This window comes from Schistocerca americana, chromosome 2 (assembly GCF_021461395.2).
Source record: "Schistocerca americana isolate TAMUIC-IGC-003095 chromosome 2, iqSchAmer2.1, whole genome shotgun sequence".
NCBI lineage: Eukaryota > Metazoa > Arthropoda > Insecta > Orthoptera > Acrididae > Schistocerca > Schistocerca americana.
Window position 1 is genome coordinate 317,816,003 of NC_060120.1, and position 17,233 is coordinate 317,833,235.

Consider the following 17,233-nt stretch of genomic DNA (forward strand, 5'->3'; position numbering starts at 1 on the left):
ATTGCCTTATGTTTACTTCTGAGGCCCTGAATAAAATTTTAATTGCTTTCAGTCTGCATGCATTTCTCGGAGACTCTCTTACAACTCTCCAGCCAAATCGAAACACCACACTGTTGACACGGATATCTTGTTTTCCACTTCGTACAAGGACAACAAAAGGCTCATGTTTTTCGTTTTTCAAAAACTTGTTTCTGTATTTGAGACTCTTATCTGCAGAACAGCAAGTTTTGTCAGAGACCTTTCGGAATGTGCAGCAGCCCAGGCAGGTAAAGACGATACTGGGTTGCTTTATTCTTACGTTAGTTACCTGCTTCTGTTTTCTCCATGGAAAACATACTTATGTTCTTACAGAAGAAGTACGCTTCTCTATCGTCATCAGATGTCACATCTTCATCACTATCCGTTTCCTTCTACTAATTAGCATCGTGATCACTAAATAATCGAAATCAGGTTCATTATCACTGTCGTCAAAGTCTTACTATGAGAATTCACTAAGGCTTTCTTGGACACCCACATCAGTCTCGCATGGAAAACGTTGCATAGAAGCTCTAGCTTTCCTCACCACGAAGAAACGATAACGTTCAACAAAAACACGGTGCACAAACACTATGGTACGTCTATGAGACCTCTCAAGGCCCAAAAATAAGAAAACAAATTGCAACAACGCTGCCAGATTTCTGGCACGTGTAGCTTGCCGGCGGTGCGTGAAGTATCACAAGACAAAAAACTAGCGGTCTGAGAGACAATCTATAGTAGTTAAGGGTTAAAGGTCCCCCTACCAGTTACTGAATTTGTGGAATACTGTATGAGGAAATGGCAAGTATTTCAAAGTTTTTGTAGGCACACACTGAAGTTAAAAGGATATATTAACGGCAGTACTGTTCTCACATTGCACACACTTAACACGATTTGAAGGCGCCGATGGTGAGGCTTCGTTCTCTGTACGATGTTTTGCACATATTACATCATATCAGCATGGAGGACAAATATGTTATATCGCTTAGGGTTAATAAATTTGGTGCATTGTTCACATAAATTTCCGTCTTTTCACAAATACATGATCAGGGCGTCAGTACTGATAAAATATTTACTTACCATCGCAGTTACCTCGTAGGTCAGCTCATGTGGAACGTGCAGAGGCATAAACTTCCCCTCTCTCAGTTAACAATAGTTGCTTTAGATGACGCACCTGTAGTACCAGAAATAATGCAAACAAATTCATTCACCTTATTTCCATTTTTTCGCTTAGGAGGTTTCAGGCTCCTGCTTTCAGTACTGCTGCTTCGCGGCATATGTTTGACATATTGAGGCACATCGTCATCTTTAAACACGATCTTTATCCAGTGTTTAAAATATGTAACCAAAATATAAATTTCATTTATAGACGCGTCGTTTTGCATATTTGCGAGTGCTTACCTTACTGTTCTCAACACAGTAGTCCTGTAGCTGGTACACCCATGGCACAAGGAACTGTCAGCTTCCACAACCTTGGTATCCCCTTGAAATGCTTCGAGAAAATAAATCGTCAATTCCCATTTTCCGAATTCACGTAAAACTTCAGCAGTTTGTTCATGATGCATAAAGACGGATTTTTGCGTGAAACACGAAGCATTCCAGCGAGTCTCAACGTGCTGCTTCGCGGTAGACAGCAACCGTGAGTCCTGCACGTGTTCATTCCTTTTCAAATAAGTTTCGTTGATTCCAACGATGGGTGAACATTACGACAATATTCCTGCAACCATTTTTCCTCGAGGGTGTGGCATAGAACAGTGTTGAAGGAGTGGTTGTTGTATGGAGACAACAGTTCTATTCGGACTTTTTCACATTTGCCACCATATCGGTAACGAACGTAACGTTCAAGAGGTGGCTTGTAAATATCCCTAACCTGCTCATGTTAGTTACTTTCGTCCCGTACATTTGTAGCACTTTTCTCCAACAACAGGGACTCGACATCAAGCAGGACCCGATTTTAGCACAGCAACTCTGATGGTATTCAGTGCTTTATAAGAGTAAAATAACGCCCTTTATCTTACGCTTATGTTCAAGTTGTACATACGCTCGCACCATCCTCCATATCCTGCAGCATGTGGGGTACCACGGCCACACGGTGTTCGTCTGCTGTTTCTTTTTCATAGCGAGAAATTGTTGGTGAGGTGAAGAAGCACATCTCTTGCACTTGGAGTGGGTTACTGCGCTTCTATTTGTGGCAGTGTGTGCAAGATCTAGAAAGCATTCTCCTGCCCCTTAGATGAATGGCCACAGATCTTTTGTGCTCATTTTACACCCTTCTCCAAGACGCCGGAAGGTTGCCACTACTATTATTCTGACTAACTAGGAGAAGCTTTGCAGTTATTCAAGTGTCGCAACAGTCCACGAGTTTTCCTGCACATCACAACAAGGTCTAGTTGCTTTCAGTATCGTGAAGGAGTAGACCACACCGAAAACTTATAAAATTGTACCACAAAAGATCTTTTTGTGAAAAATCACCCAGGAACTGTACACGACGAAGAATATAAAAATTAGGGTGTACGAAGAGGGTGTTGAAACATTCCTAGACGATATAAAACTGTTGAGCAAAGTGTAATGAAAACTTAACTACAAAATTTGAGATCAAGTTTCATAAAAGAGCTCAGAAAGGTAAAGGCTTTAGAAAGGAGCAGAAAAAAGGACGAATTGTATAAACCAATGAAGAGTTCCATGTACTAAGTTCATTATTGTATTACTTATTACGGTGATACACCTCTTATTTTACATTACGCGTTATCTTTTCTTTACAGAGGCTCAAGAACAGCCTCTTTCTAGCATATCGAACCTTCACGATTCCCAGAGGAGTGCAGGCGATTCACAAAGCTGTTAACGCTCGAGTGTGGCCTGTCATTCCCGCTTTGTTTCTGCTGTTCGTTTCCTTGTTGCACCGACCCCTTCGACACTCGACCTTGGCCGGGTACCCGAAAGAGCCGTGGGTCTCGAAAGCTCATTGGGGCTCGCTCCAGCTGTCTGCTCCCGGTACAACTGAGCTCGACTCCCCCCCCGGTGCGGGCAGCAGAATGGAGCGGTGGGCCCCAGGAGGTCTCTGGCGAGTAAAGGTGGATTCACACTTGATGGAACGTCACCGTCACTTCGCAAGATTCTCATATGTAATTCAAATTACGGCATTCACACACGCCGTCAACGGAACGTCATTGACACGTAACGTCACCGAGCGAGGTGGCGCAGTGGTTAGCACACTGGACTCGCATTCGGGAGGACGACGGTTCAATCCCGTCTCCGGCCATCCAGATTTAGGTTTTCCGTGATTTCCCTAAATCGTTTCAGGCAAATGCCGGGATGGTTCCTTTGAAAGGGCACGGCCGATTTCCTTCCCAATCCTTCCCTAACCCGAGCTTGCGCTCCGTCTCTAATGACCTCGTTGTCGACGGGACGTTAAACACTAACCACCACCACCACCACCACCACACGTAACGTCAACGTTTCTCGGGAAGAATGTTTCGACGAGCCATTCACGGAGTCACGTGATATATTTCTCAGTTGCTGCCGGGAAGTGACACTCCCATATTTGTTTTGTTTAGTTCAGCAAAACGGTCCATGTAGACATACCTTAGGCATATCATCAGCTTCTGCCATGATGATATTGAACACCTAAATCTTCCACTTCTCTTCGTAATTTTTTTTTTTTTTGTATCTTGCTTAATAGGTAAAAAACCGTTGTTTATACGTTCTGAAATATTTATAGAACGATGACTCCTAATCGTCCAGCCCCTTGTGAAAAGTGTGGAATTCCCCTTCACAGTCTCGATTTTTTAACATTTTTTTTAATCACACTCTTATTGCTCGTTGCTCCTGTTCCTCATCATAGAGTGCAATAGCAATCATTGCGAGCTGCTTTAAACTAAATTTCGACATTTTATTACGGGCTACCATGAACTACGACGTTGACGTGCCGTGAAGTATGAATGCTCAGGAATTCCTCTGAGCCTTGACCATTACGTGACGGTGACGTTCCGACAAGTGGAAATCCACCTTAAATGTGGCGCGATGCACGGCTCTACTCGCGAGTCTCACAAGCACACGAGCAATGTGCACGCACCTAAACGTGTACATCGGGTGTAGTCACCCTTTTTTGCCTACCGCCCACTTTTGTATCTTTGTTAGCAGTAAAATTTTTAACTGCCCATCAGTTCTACAGCAATGATGACTTATAAAGTAAGAAAGTAACTTTGTGTTACAAAATTTATAAAGTATAGTTGCAGCAAGTAAAGCAAATAATAATAATAATAATTATTATTATTATTATTATTATTATTACTTACCGTACCAAGTACTTCGTCAGTATGTAATGAAACCCTAATGAAAATATCTTTAACTGCCCATCATCCATCATAAAAGCTAGAACGCCCACTGGTGGGCGGTAGTTTTACATGAAGACTGGTGTTTACCATGCCACTGTTATCCATAAACAGCCTGAAAGCACACAAACAGAAGACCAGCGCTCTTGTTCCTAATCAGCTTAAAACAATGACAGCATTATTATGGTCAAGAAATCGTCAAGAATCTGTCTCACTGGTAGTACTAAATAAAACTGAATTGAAAAAATTTATTCGGTATGCCATCTTTAACCAGCTGCAAGTAAAATATGAAGAAATAGAATTATGGAAATGTTATGCCTTAAATAGTAAATTACAGCACCAGATACTTAGCTTCCTGGGTAGTAGGCTACAACGCGTTTGAGAAGTTCATGTGTGTCTAGATATACAGATACTTGTCTCCTTTTTCGCGCAAAGAACGTGCTCGCTGATATTAACACCAGAAAATTACAACTCGCGCAGCACTCGAAAATGGGAATAATTTCTGAAACACATCGTGCTAAGCTCGAAACATATAACTTGTGCAGTAACTTATTACTGTATTTGAATCATCACTGATTCAGTTACAAGTTTTCCAAAATAAAATTACAGATATATACTGTTTCTAATAAAATCAGTTCGTACAACGTTTGAAACAATCGTTGCATTACGTGGTAGCGGCGTTTTGCTCATCGATAGTCACAATGTGTCGTGTACTTGTTTCGCGTCGACACTTTTGTCAACCGTCTAAGTGCTTATTCGAAGGGTGTAATTGAATACGTTCCTCATATAACACGCCATGAATTTTCCACTCGACATGGAGGAAAATTTCATTTATGTCACTGTTGTGCTTACGATAACGCAAATACTAATTGGTAATCCATGTTTCCATTATTACCGTCAGCGACGGGACAGTAGTAAAACCGTAGACACGTGTGACAGTGCGGATACGGTGCGATTCTACGGAATCGTGCCCAATCGAGGCTACACTCGACCTTGGGTAAATGTCGCTGAAGTGCTGCTGTTTCAGCAAGAGTAACGGCACGCACGAGACGTTGAGATCTCACAGGCAGCACGTGTTTTCCCTTTTCGGATGGGATGTACTAGACTGTGGTGAAAATTTCAGCTTTTGCTCATCAGTCAGTAAGTATATTTATACTGATTTTAAGAAATTTTAAGAGCATCATATACACTTCGCTAAAGGAAGTTTGACGGCGCAAACGTAGGTGAGCTTACTGAAACTTAAACGTAAAAGAGGAAATTTCTTCATAGATCATCTTAGTTAAAGGCTACCAAAAGATGTTATATCTTTTACCTTCCTTCGTTTAAAAACAAAGAAAGGGTTATTTTTGCTTTTTAAGTTTGCCTTGTTGAGTTATTCGTCACTACATATGATACAAACTAAAGCAAAAACATCGCACATTAAAAACTATTCACTGATTGGAACATTCTGTATTACTACAGCAGGAGAAAAACAAACCTGATGCTAAATGCCGAACCCGTATGTCAATGCTGTCGATCGCATACGATTGATGGAATTCTTCGGTATAGTTTATTTATGTTGAGTTACATACACTGTACCGACCGCGTGAAATATAATATCTAAGTAAATATAAGATCAATCTCAGAATCCTTATTTGTAGCGACTAGAATAGTTACCTCGTCACAGGGCGTAAGATATTGGAAAAACTTTTGCGAAGTGAACGCTATTGCACATTAGTATTCCAAGTCACGAAAGTCTTCAGTACCGTAATCAAAATTAATATTTCGCGGCTCAAGCTATCGTTCGGTCTCCTCTATAAGCCTACAGTACTTTCTTGTGAACCGAAACCTTTGTAGTAATACTCTGAATGCAGCGAACATTATACCGTGCTAAACGGTACTCAGTTAAGTGGACGACTGCAAAATCCTTGATAAACAGGATACTCTTAAGTACGTTTGCTCCTGCTTTCTGCCTTTGACCTTCGCGTAGTGGCGAGCAGTAAACTGCGAACAGTTAGCAAACCAACACAAACAACGACCTTGGGATTACTCGAATGTTCTTTTTTGGTAGGAGCGGTAAACAAACGCGGAGACAGAAATAAAACTTGCAGAGAGAGAGAGAGAGAGAGATAAACGAAACGGAGCAAACATGGCGCGATTCGAGGTGTAGCTTCGACCACGTGGCCCGAACCGAAGCGCTCAAGCTAGAATATAAATTCGTATTGATCGTTGCCTTATGTTGCTTTACGACAATAATAATTTAATGTGCTTTTTGTCATTCTGGGACTCTAAATAGAAAAAAATAGTTTGGAAATTATTCTGCGTAACTTGTAGTAGCGTAAGTACACTTCACCTTATTGTATGCGAAATATGTTTTCGACTTCTTTCCTTTCGTAAGGCAGTGCATTATACACGTGGAGGCTGTTTTCGAATGTGCAGACTGAAGTGGTAGAAAACTGATGATGTAACTGTAGGAGAAAATTTCTCATACTTTAGGCTACAGAGAGTTTGGGGAGGTCTTTGCCGGAGGTAAACCATGTGTAAATTTTCACTGCATTTATTTGACTTCGTATTACTTTAACTCATTTACCCACATAGGTGCAATAAAATTTTCACACTTGCGCTAAATTATCCCGCATATGTGCAATAAAGTTTTCACACTTGCGCTAAATTATAACAGCAGGTAATAAACGCTGTGGAAAAACTTAAGCTGTGTAGATTAGCAAAATCAGTCACTTGTTTATAAATACAAATTAACAACACCTACGGTATTATTAATTTTTAAATAAAATATTCAGCTCTCACAGTAATGCTTCCCTGTGGTTATAACGACGTATATAAGCAGGATAGAATAGGAAATCACATTCTACAGTTGGTGTGTGACATTCAACACAGCTGCGGACCTTTCATATCCATGGCACAATAGCAGTGTAATGAGTGCTCTAGCTGTTTAGAAGCCCTTTTCCATTGTAATTTTTTTCTCTTTCCTATGATAATAATAATAATAATAATAATAATAATTTTATTGTCATTCTGCCATTACAGCAATAGACAATGTCATATACATACTAAAATACAATTAATAGTTTGAAAGAAACCACAGGTTTCTTGTTAACATTATAGTATTATATTACAGTTGATAAATTCTCTTATGTCATAGAATGGGTGGAGGACTAGCCAGTCATGAATTGTTTGTTTGAATAATTGTTCAGGTAATTCTTGAACAGATTGAGGAAGTTTATTAAATAATTTGTACCCCATGATTTCGTAGCTGTTGAGTGACTTTGACAACCTGTGGTAAGGAATATAGAGGCACCTATTCCTTCTTGTATTGTGGCTGTGTACATTTTCTCTGGTTTTTGTTTCTGGTAATTTCTTCTTCGTATAAATTAGAACATAGTATATGTACAAGTTTATAACAGTCATGATTTTCTGTTCACAGAACAATGGTTTACAGTGTGCCTTATATGCAGAACCAGTAATTATCCTAATAGCTTTTTTTCTGCAGTATTAATATGTCATGTACACAGCTAGAGTTCCCCCACAAAATAATTCCATATGTTATTATACTCTGAAAGAATGAAAAATAGGATGTTCTAACATATTTTTCAGGAACACAATCCATAAGTCGCCTTAACAGGTAAATAACTCTAGACAATTTACCACTAATATATTGTACATGTTGACCCCAAGATAATTTATCAATGTATACCCCCAAAAATTTGACATAACTTGGATCGTCTGACAGAAGCTTGTCTCTAAGACTACAGACCATCTGCTGTGTTTTGTTTTCATTCAGCAGGAATCCATTTGCCTTGAACCAATAGGATGCTTGGTCAATTGTCTTTGCTGCACAAGTTTTAAGGCTATTGAAATCCTCACTAGCATGAAGAAATGTTGTATCATCTGCATACAACACAGTGGTGGACTTGATAAATGACGGCAGATCATTTATCATTATCAGGAACAAAAAGGGGCCCAGCACAGATCCCTGCGGAACACCTACCTTGACTTGCTCTATACTCGACAATTCCCTCCCTACACAAACAACTTGCTTACGATTCTGAAGATATGATTTTATTAATTTAAGGCTGTTATGTCTAATGCCATAGAATTCCAGTTTTTCTAGGAGTGGCTTATGCTTTACACAGTCAAAAGCTTTGCTTAGATCACAAAATGTGAGTTGAGCATAGCCCTTATCCTCAAACACTTGATATAAGTATTTGACTACAAAGTCTATAGCATCCACAGTAGACAACTTTTTCCTAAAACCATACTGAGATTCACTAATTATTCCTAATTTTTCAAAATAAACAGATAGCTGTTGGTAAATTACACATTCCAGTATTTTAGAAAAAGCTGGGACTATGGAGATTGGTCTGTAACTGCAAGGTGAGTTCATATCTCCCTTTTTATATATTGGAATTACCCTAGCCACTTTGAGTTCTTCGGGAAAATATCCTTCAGATATGCATTTATTTATACAGAATGTTAAGGGGTACACAATATAGTCTATTACTTTCTTTAGTAAATTACAGGATATGTCGTATATATCTACACTGTCTGAAGATTTCATCCGTTTTACAATGCTTAGGACATGACTAGGTGAGACCTCGGAGAACATAAACGTACCTGTGTCTGTTGGTGTTCTGCAAACATTTTTAGAAAGTAACTCTGATGAATTGATATCAGGTTTGATTATAGTATTTCCTACATTTTCAACAGATTTAATAAAGAAATCATTGAATTTTTGGGGACTTATATTAATTTTTTTGCTTCTTACATCTTTAGCAACACCATTTATTAATTTCCATGCAGCTTTGCACTTATTTGTAGAATTATCAATGGTATTGAAATTATGTGCTTTTTTGGCTTCCACGATGGCTTTTTTATACTCATTCCTGCATTTTATATAGGCTAATCTGGCATGTTCTGTTTTCTGATTGCTACATATATTGTGCAACACCATAACTTGGTTTTTCATACTTGATAATTGTTTAGTTAACCATGAATTTTGTCTGTTTGTAGCCCTGTTTGTAAAGCCTTTGTCAGTTAATTTGCATTTCTTTATGGGGATATTGTCATTAAATTGTGTCAGAAATGTTTTAAAAAATCTCTCAAATAATAGTTTCCCTGACAAATCAGCACTAAGACTATAACTTGTGTCACCGCGACATTGGTTGAACCAGTCTCTCTCAGCAAGGGACTTACAGAGCTGAACAATTTTGTCATCTGTGACAGGCCTGGTGATTATAACTTTTGGGACAGGGTTAGGAATATTACTATTATCAATACAGAACCTACTTGTATAGTTTAAAGATACAGAGTCATGATCTGAAAATGGAAACGCTGTAACAGCACATGATTCTTCTGTAGTTTTAAAGTTGACAAAAATATTGTCAAGACATGCTTTATCTCTTGTGGGCCTGTTATTGATTGAGTGCAAATTGCACTGTCTTAAAAGGTTTTTCAATTCAGTCACAGTACGTTTATGTGTTGTTATATCAAAATCTGCATTCAGATCTCCACCAATTACTATGTCATAATGCAACCATCTGGTCCCTCTTAGTACATCTAACAGCATGTCCAATTTTTCTAGAAATACATTGATGATACCCTTAGGTGACCTGTAAAGGGATACTATTACTAACTTAAGACTGTCCATAACTATACCAGTGGCTTCAAAGTTCTGTTCCTCACATAAATAATCTAGGTCCAACTTAACAATGGAGCAGCTGAATGACTGATTAATATATATTGCCACACCACCTCTTATATGCAGTTTTCTACAGTAACTATTTGCTACATTATAGTTATCAAGTTTGACAACTGTAAGTACACTCTCAGTAACCCAATGTTCACTCAGATAGCAAATTTTAAGATCATAATTGTTGTTTATTTTAGATTGAACGTTTTGGTGAGGTGTTGTGAAATTTGTTACACTACTTATCTCCTGGGCTGCTTCATCCTGCTGCCTTCCACTAAAAAATCATTTAGACGGACAGGAGGTGCTGTTTTCCGTCTACACGTAACACTTGATGCTGCTTCTCCTGCTGCAATTCTCATTTCTCCTTTTAGAGGCACTATAGTTACTGTTGCTGGTGAAACTTCTGCTGTTGATGCTACTGTTACTTCCTTTTCCACTGCTGCTACTGATAATGCCACTGGTGACTGTGACGCTTTATATGTTTGCACAGTTGTAATTTTTTCATCATAGGGTGTATCTGCAGATGTTTCTTCCTCATATGCTGTTGGTGCACTTTTCTTTTCTGTTGTCATTGGCAGAAAACCTGTTGCAGGTAGTGCTATTTTTACATAGGCACCCACTCCTGCTGTCTTTATCACCTGGAGAATTTCTTTCGCCAGCACTTTCTTGCCTAGGTTGTTTCTGTGCAGTCCATGTCTTGTAAAATGCTCTCTTACTGAACTCGTTGCTTCAATGAAAGTTGTGTGCACAAAACCGCTACAAATCTTCCTGAATTTCCGATTTGTCGCGATGATTTCTTTGTTTACACACGAGTCTTCCCTTAAGTCGTGTCTGTAGGGAATGTGTACAACAAATACCTTCGCCTGTGAAATTTTTCCTAGCGATTCTTTCAGTGTTCTTACAGCAAGGCTGCTTTCATTTTTATAGACATCGTTTCCCCCTCCGATTATGACACAGTTGACGTCGCTTTTCACGGAACTTTCACAGTTTTTCAGCACTTCTCGTAGAGGAGCACCAGGTTTCGAAATTCCAATCACTTTATATTCGGACTGCATATCAGACATGATTGTAGCCAGTCCCTTGCCATGACTCGTCGATAATATGTATATTTCTTCCTTCTTCTTCTCTGTTTCCTTTTTTGTCTCGTGTTCAGTTTTATTACAAGTTGCTCTCACGCGATTTTTTCGTTTAATAGTATTTGATGGTAACGTGTTTCTGCTGGCACTTTTTTGTTCAACAGATCTTTCCGAGCAGTTACCTGTTACACTGAGATTATTTGTCCGTGATTCTGAGCTGTCTGCACTTAGAACATCGTATTTGTTCATTAGTGGAACACGAAAAACATTGGTATTTAAGACAGGTCGAGAGATTTTCTTAGGCCTAATATATACACACTCTCGTTTGCCTGTTTGCGTATCTGTGGGAAGGTCCATATAGTCGATCAAACTTTTCAGCATTTCTGCATATTGTCTAGCTTTACTTAAGTCACTTTGCAGTTCTTCCCTCACATTATTTCGAGTCCAGCGTTGCACATTTCAAATGCAGTTTCAAGACCGTTGCACTCAGTTCCACAGTCACATGTAGGCCTATGTTGACCGAGATTTGCTTCCACGAAACAACAAGAATGATACCATTTATGCGCCACTACACATATTTTAACACCTTTTATCACTTTTTTGCACATAGCATACAATTCACTGACGGTAATCTACCGATATTCACGGAGCGATTTGCCACTACATTCATATACGCCGCCATCTTGCAACATATGTCCTGTTTCCATCATGCTTTTGAAAAGTGGATTTGATTTTTACAGAATAGATGTGTGAACTCATGGGAAGGATGCTACGTTTGCACATTTTGGTGTTAAAGCAATTATCTTAACAAAACCAATAGAATCACTTGGCTCAAGAATCATAACAGCTTCTGTAGTCCATGTGGACTGTACTTGTACACAACATTTTTTGTGAAACAATAGAGTACATTCCTCATAACCAAAGTGATTTGCATTTATTTTGCCACAGGTTTTTAGAAACTAGGTCGAGGACAGTCATCAACATCAATTTCTTTACCTGAAGTGATTCTGGCTTAATAGCGGAGCAAATACCCACAGCAGAAAATTCCGAACATTGTATCACATCAAACATTCATGTTGGTTGTAAAAAATGTCACTACACCACAGATTCATTTTGACACATAGCCAGTGAACCCAGATGATTTTCATGGGTTATTTGTGCTCTGTGACACAATCTGATGATGAATATGTATATGTGGGCAGTATGTGCTTGCATTTTGCCGGCCGGAGTGGCCGAGCGGTTCTAGGCGCTACAGTCTGGAACCGCGCGACCGCTACGGTCGCAGGTTCGAATCCTGCCTCGGACATGGATGTGTGTGATGTCCTTAGGTTAGTTAGGTTTAAGTAGTTCTAAGTTATAGGGGACTGATGACCTTAGAAGCTAAGTCCAATAGTGCTCAGAGCCATTTGCACCATTTTTTTGTGCTTGCATTTTAATCATGGATGAACATTGTACACAATTTCCTCACAACCAGGACAGCAGTGAACAAAGCCCTGAGCATTCTTCAATACTTAAATATTAAATGCAAATGGTAATACACGTTTGAGTTCACTTCCATCGATGTACTCACCATTACACTTGCAGTGTCATTTGATTTTAATGAAATATTGTTTTGTAGGATGCAGATTGAATTGTTCTCAAAACTGCTAAAATGGTAAATTCCATCAAAGATGTACCACACCATCTTAATTTGGCTAACGTAATGTTGAATTGTCCGGATCTTAAAATAACACTTTACGAATTGAAGATGTCATGCATAGTTGCTGACATATTGCCTGTAGGTTTCTGTCTTAGGTTCTGAGACCAAGGTTTGTTCAACTATTTTCCTCATATTTCACCACTACGTGTGTGCCAAAGTCTGCCACCAGCAATGGAGGATTAACCTTTAACAATGCCAGTCACTTTTGCTGATGAAACCCCACAAAAATTGTTAAACAGATGTCAGCTGAAGAAACAGAGACAGAAGCCAACAGGCAATACAACAATTTTCAAAGAACGTTAATTTTGGAAAGTAAGTCGCTTACTAAAACTAGATTACTTCTGAATGTTCCTACTTTCAGAAATTCTAGATTCAGTAAAGTTTTAGAAGTGTATTGTGTTTGTAATCTAGGGAAAGTCTTTGGAGACATGCTGTGTGATACATTTAGTCACCTTTGCACATACATGAAACTACTTCACCCAGAATAGCCAACCTACCTTTAAATCACATTTTAGCCATAATACTCTTAAAGCATCTGATAATCGCGTAGTTCATGATGCCCTTCATATAGTTTGAAAGTGCAGAGTAAAAGAAAATCATATCTATTATATCTGCTGTTTGTTTCAGGCACAAGAATTGTGTATGACAGGGCATTCCTGATGCAGCTGAGGAACTCCCCATTGGCACGCACACCACCAAAGAACCTCTCAAGTATTCCAAGTGACCTCATCAAGGGAGCTAATGTCCCTAAGGATGACATCAAATCAGGTTCGTGATAATCTCAGATTTATGTGCGTATGAGTGTGTAGCATGAATGGTTGAATTATGCTTTCATGTAAGAAGTGTTTAAACATTTTCATCTATAGATTTAAGTTGCATAGTGTTGTGGAACGCATGGAAAACTATACTGAAGTATACTGCCAACGGTTCTTTCAGTTCATATCACATCTACAGTATGGTCACAATTTCCACTTATATAGCCCTCTGTGGGCTGTAACTCATAGTTTTATCCCAATGAATTGTGCATGAACTGTATGAAGGACACTTCAGTATAGCACAAGATTTCTCACTGCAAACGATTTCTTGTAAGCCTGTAAATATTTTTTTCTAATGAAATTAATATTACAGTAGTTCTTTGTCAGTGATTGTCTTTTCAGATTTTCGGAATTTTCCTAGTAAATTCACAGGAGTTAAACATATCATTGTGTGAGATACCTTGACCCAGGCACATTTGAGATCCATTGTTAATGCTAACTGCTATAAATTCCCTTCCTTTGCCCCCACTACCCACTCTGAGTATTATTCCAAGGTAATGTCTTATAAACAACTCTTGTTTTTGATAATATTCTTCTAGGGTGTGCAGCCAGATCATAACATCACCTTGACACAATATTTCAGCGGTCCACCTGGCTGCCATCTTCAGGTGAGAGTGCTGGTACACAATCTCGCCCGAACTGTATGAATCCTCCGGTGAGATCGTGTACCAGCACTCTCACCTAAAGATGGCGGCCAGGTGGACCGTTGAAATATTGTGTCAAGGTGACGTTATGATCTGACTGCACACCATAGAAGAATATTATCAATTATTATGCTGGGAAAGCCTTCATAATGACAACTCCTGTTTTTCCTCTTTCTTATTTATTTTCATGCTTCTTCCACTCTGGAGCTGTTAGTGTAGTAGTCCAGTCAATGAAAGAAAATTAGTGAAAAATTGGCGTAGTCGCAGGTTTTTGAATAGGTGTAGGGAGAAATCCTGGCCAGTGGGATGTGAACGTTTCTTCCGGGGGGGGGGGGGGGGGGGGGTGTTTTATAGGTCAGTTTCATAATTTTTTGGAGGATAGAAGTGTGGAGGAAGATAGGCCACTTGATTGTGGTCATTTGGTGTACTTGCCTCCTCATAGGTGTGCAACTGGAAGAGCAAGCACATGATTTCCTACTCTTATGTACCCCACTATGTCACAAGAAGCAACTACAGGCTGCTTAACAGAGTTATACCGATCCTCCATTGTGTGCCTTACAAATCACTGGCAATGCAGTACGCAGACATACCTGGGGATGTTTACTTTCCAAAAAAATGCATTAGGACTACATGGTATACAGATACTAACACAAAACACACATATGATGGACAGAATCAATAAACACTGTTCTACACTGCTAGAGGGGAAATCGATTCATAGTCATCCCATACAACAACTGTAGCTTTCTTTCAGGAAAGCAACTTCTCTTGCCGTAAGTGCTGCTTGCTTTTCATTTTGCAGACACTCTTAACTATCAAGCATTTCCTGTCCAGTTCTATTATGTGAGTAGATAAAATAACACCACTGAGCTACTGTTAATCTAGTGGAGTTATTTTCAGTCTATTAAATAAATACTTATTTGCAGCTGGTAAGTCAGCTTTTATGCAAAATGTGTTCCTGTAAACAATGGCTGAGAGGTGTGTGTAATTTGTGAGGATCATGTTGTGTTGGTGGGAAAGGATTGGATTGGTAATTGTAGCACCTCACTGCTGTCTATCATTGAGAGCATTTTGTGAAGTCATCTAATGTTTTTGTTGCTTGATAGTGAATTAATGTTTGATCAGGAAGATACTGCACTTCTCTCACCATTAATTGTGTTACTGGTAGACTGTATAAATCTCTTCCATTCAGTAGTTGTTTGCACTTTAAATATGGCTGCAATGAGTGGAGTCACTTATTACACATCCACAGTATATCTTCCAAGATGGGTGTGAGTATGTCTGGTGGAATGGGACTGATTATGTTCGCGTCTAGAACAATAAACTGCTGTAAAGCATTGCCATGACTTACAATGATATAGCTGAAGTTCGATAACATCTAGGTGACCTATATCTGCTGAAGAGGGAGACAATTTAAGCCTCTGGGCCTCTTCAGATGTCAGGGAGTGCTGTGAAAGTATTCCAGCCAGTGTTACTGGAGACAATGAAACCAACAGCACGTTACACTTGTGACAGGCTCTTCAGTATGGTAGACAGTTGACAGCTCCAGCTATTGTCCTTTTTTACATAACAGCTCATTTAACAACGGCAAATAAGTACTAATAAACTGAAAGTAACTCCACTATACAAACACAAGCTTAGTGAAGTTATTTTTATCCAATCAGCTGAAAGATCTGCACAGTAAATTTTGGAGAGGTATAGTCTGTGTGCAAAACAAACGGTCAGCAGCACTTGTGTTGGGGGAAGTTGCTACAGCTGCCGCACTGGATAACTAAGAATCAGTTTCCTCTACAGCAGTGTACAACAGTGTGCATAAATATACAAAGAGTCTGTCCTTATGCATTAGTATCTGTGTTCCATTTAGTGTTAATGCATTTTGTGTAAAATAAATACCCCCAGGGCATGTCTGCACAATATGTTGCCAGTAATTCCTAAGGCCCGCTGCAGAGGATCAAGGTTCGCTGCGGAGGATCAGTATAACTTTGTGAAACACCCTGTAGTTCCTACTTGAGAAAAAATAAAGAGGACCTTTTTTTCTAAGATAGTTAATGCAGTTAAATTTTCTATTGGGAAACATTTTTGTTACAATCAGTGGTTTTTGAAATATTAAAGAAAATGATAAAAAATTACCTTCAAACAACCTCCCACATGCATGCTCACATCCCACTGGACAGGATTTTTAGTATGTTGCTTATGACATTCTCTCCTACCACTCCACAAAAATTTGGAACTACACGTTTCTCTGTTTCCTGATACAGTGTTTAAATGTCTTTTCCCATTCCATATTATGCACGACATAGCCTTTTACATTTTTCTTTTCGTGGAAACTGAAAGATCAATCGTATGTTTAAATTTGTCTTTCTTGAACCTATTCCACCTCTGTTTCCATGTATGCATATATTGATAGTGTGTGTGTGTGCGCGCGCGCGCGTGTCAGAGCCATTTGAACTCGCCCCTACAGCTGCGGGTAAGAATCGGCTAGTCGGCTGGCCAGAACATTTCAGAATGGCGATAGTCTCTTCTCTTCACAAATATTGTTCATGCGAAATCTGTTTTGATAAGAAGCCACATTCAGATAGAGTACATTACATTACATTAATACTTGTTCCATAGTTCATGACTATGACATTTTGTAATGATGTAGAGCATGTCAGTTTTTCACCTTTTTGCTTTGTGACCTACATTCTGCTTTGGGTGGAGTAGTTGTTTCAGCTCGTGTGGAATTGATTGCATTTCCAACAGAGTACTAAAAGTTTGTTCCCAACAGATAAGTACGATTCTCAGCCACATACAGGGTGACAATTATTGAACTATATGAAAAAAAAAAAAAAAAAAACATAAATTAGTTACAAACTACACTGCGCTTACCCTTCATTCAATATGTAAATGTGACTACAGATATTCTGATTCAGGTTATGACATGTTCGATATGCCTGGCATCATTGGCGATGATGTGGCGCAGACGAA

At 39.1% G+C, this 17,233-nt stretch overlaps 1 protein-coding gene across 1 annotated transcript in view; it reads left to right on the plus strand.

The window, feature by feature from the left end:
* The window catches only part of LOC124595204 (eukaryotic translation initiation factor 4E-binding protein), a 28,262-nt gene that overhangs the window by 5,229 nt on the left and 5,800 nt on the right, over positions 1 to 17,233 (plus strand). The window contains exon 2 of the mRNA XM_047133842.1: positions 13,435 to 13,575. Within this exon, the coding sequence (XP_046989798.1) occupies positions 13,435 to 13,575 (141 nt within the window). The remainder of the gene's footprint in view (positions 1 to 13,434; positions 13,576 to 17,233) is intronic.